This window comes from Propithecus coquereli, unplaced genomic scaffold (assembly GCF_000956105.1).
Source record: "Propithecus coquereli isolate 6110/MARCELLA unplaced genomic scaffold, Pcoq_1.0 Scaffold371, whole genome shotgun sequence".
In the NCBI taxonomy this organism is placed as follows: domain Eukaryota; kingdom Metazoa; phylum Chordata; class Mammalia; order Primates; family Indriidae; genus Propithecus; species Propithecus coquereli.
Window position 1 is genome coordinate 1655141 of NW_012149408.1, and position 1620 is coordinate 1656760.

Consider the following 1620-nt stretch of genomic DNA (forward strand, 5'->3'; position numbering starts at 1 on the left):
ATGTTCTATGAGTAAGTTAAACTTGTGCAAATGTATTTTATTGTATGTAAACTATACTTCAATTAAGTTAATTAAAAAAAGAGAGACATGCCAGAGAGTAAGAGAAGGTGTTTGCAACAAAAGGAGTGTTATCCAGAATTTATAAAAAATATTTATTTCTTCAAATCAAAAGCTTTACATGTTCTATGAGTAAGTTAAACTTGTGCAAATGTATAAAAATTGCCTGTACTGACACATATCAGATGGGAGAATTCTGGGACTGAGGAAGTTTGGAGAAAGAATTTTTGCCTTTTCTTTATGTTTTAGAGTTTTTCTTTTGTCATACAGAGCTGTATATTTGTGTAGTATTGTGACATTTTATATATATGTTTTCATTTACGGTTTCTGGCTCATAACTCCCGTAGCCCTAGTTATAATCTTGGGGTGCTTTAGGCCTCAGGAAACAGAATCTCTCTCTCTGACCTTCTCCTGCCCTCCTTTCACCTGTCCAACGCAGGACTCTAACCTGATTGTGAGTTCTAAGACCCTCGTTCCAGAGAGGGTCCCGCCCCATACCCTGGGAAAAGCAATGCTGCACAAAGAGGCCAAGAAGAATCTGAACAGACCTTGCTGGGTTTCCCCACTCAGGCTATTAGAGAAAAGGATATGAGATCATACCCGTTTTACGCAATCACACTTGTACACAGTTGTCCATCATGCCTATTTAATGAAAAACCCGAAAGGACTGGATTTGGAGAGCTTCTCTATAGTTGAACATGTGGAGGTTCCTGGAGGGTGGCATGCCCAGGGAGGGTGTGGAAGCTCCTAGTCCCCTCCTCCATTCCTCTCCCTTGCATCTCTCTGTCTGTATCCTTTTGTAAGGTCTTTTATAATAAACTTTTAAACATAAGTTAAGTATTTCCCAGAGTTCTATGAGCTGCTCCAGCAAATTTATCAAACCCAAAGAGGGTGTCATGGGATCCCTAATTTATAGCTAGTCAGTCAGAAGTTCCAGAGGCCTGGACTTACGACTGATTCTGAAGCAGGGACAGGCTTGAGGGCTGAGCCTCAATCTGTGGGATCTGACGCCTGTCTCCAGGTAGATAGTGTTGGAATTGAATTAGAGGACACCAAGCTGGTGTCCACTGCTTGATGTGGGGACCCTGCCCCCACACACACGTGGTCACAGAAATCTTTGTGTTGACGGCTGTGGTGTTTTTTAGGAAAAACATTTTGAGTTTTTCCTAAACATTCATATTTAAAATGTAAAGAAAGTTTGCCAAAAAGGAAAAAAAAAGCAAGAGATTTTGAAATAATCAAGACCAGAGCCTCATCTGGGCTACGCATTTATAATCCCTTCAGCTGCACAATGCTTTACAAGACACCAATGAAATTAATAAAATTTATTCTTAGTTTGTAATTTATTCCCTTGATCAGACGTAAAGGTTTATTGCATTATTTTCTTTCTCATAGATTTTCCAGAATCTGAGAAATTGACTTTGTTTATTGCAAACATGTGGCATGATGTATTTCTCTCTCAATCGGTGATTAATAAAGCAATGCAGTTAGTTGCCAGGCAACGTGCTAAAGGAGAGGTTCTGAACTGCCTGAGAGCTTTTCTTAATTGGGAAAAGGTGAGCT

The 1620-nt window shown here is 39.7% G+C and overlaps 1 protein-coding gene across 1 annotated transcript in view; it reads left to right on the plus strand.

The window, feature by feature from the left end:
- Window positions 1-1620, plus strand: part of ICE1 (interactor of little elongation complex ELL subunit 1) — an 88694-nt gene that overhangs the window by 68642 nt on the left and 18432 nt on the right. Inside the window, exon 17 of the mRNA XM_012651849.1 lies at window positions 1453-1613. Coding sequence (XP_012507303.1) covers window positions 1453-1613 — 161 coding nt within the window. The remainder of the gene's footprint in view (window positions 1-1452; window positions 1614-1620) is intronic.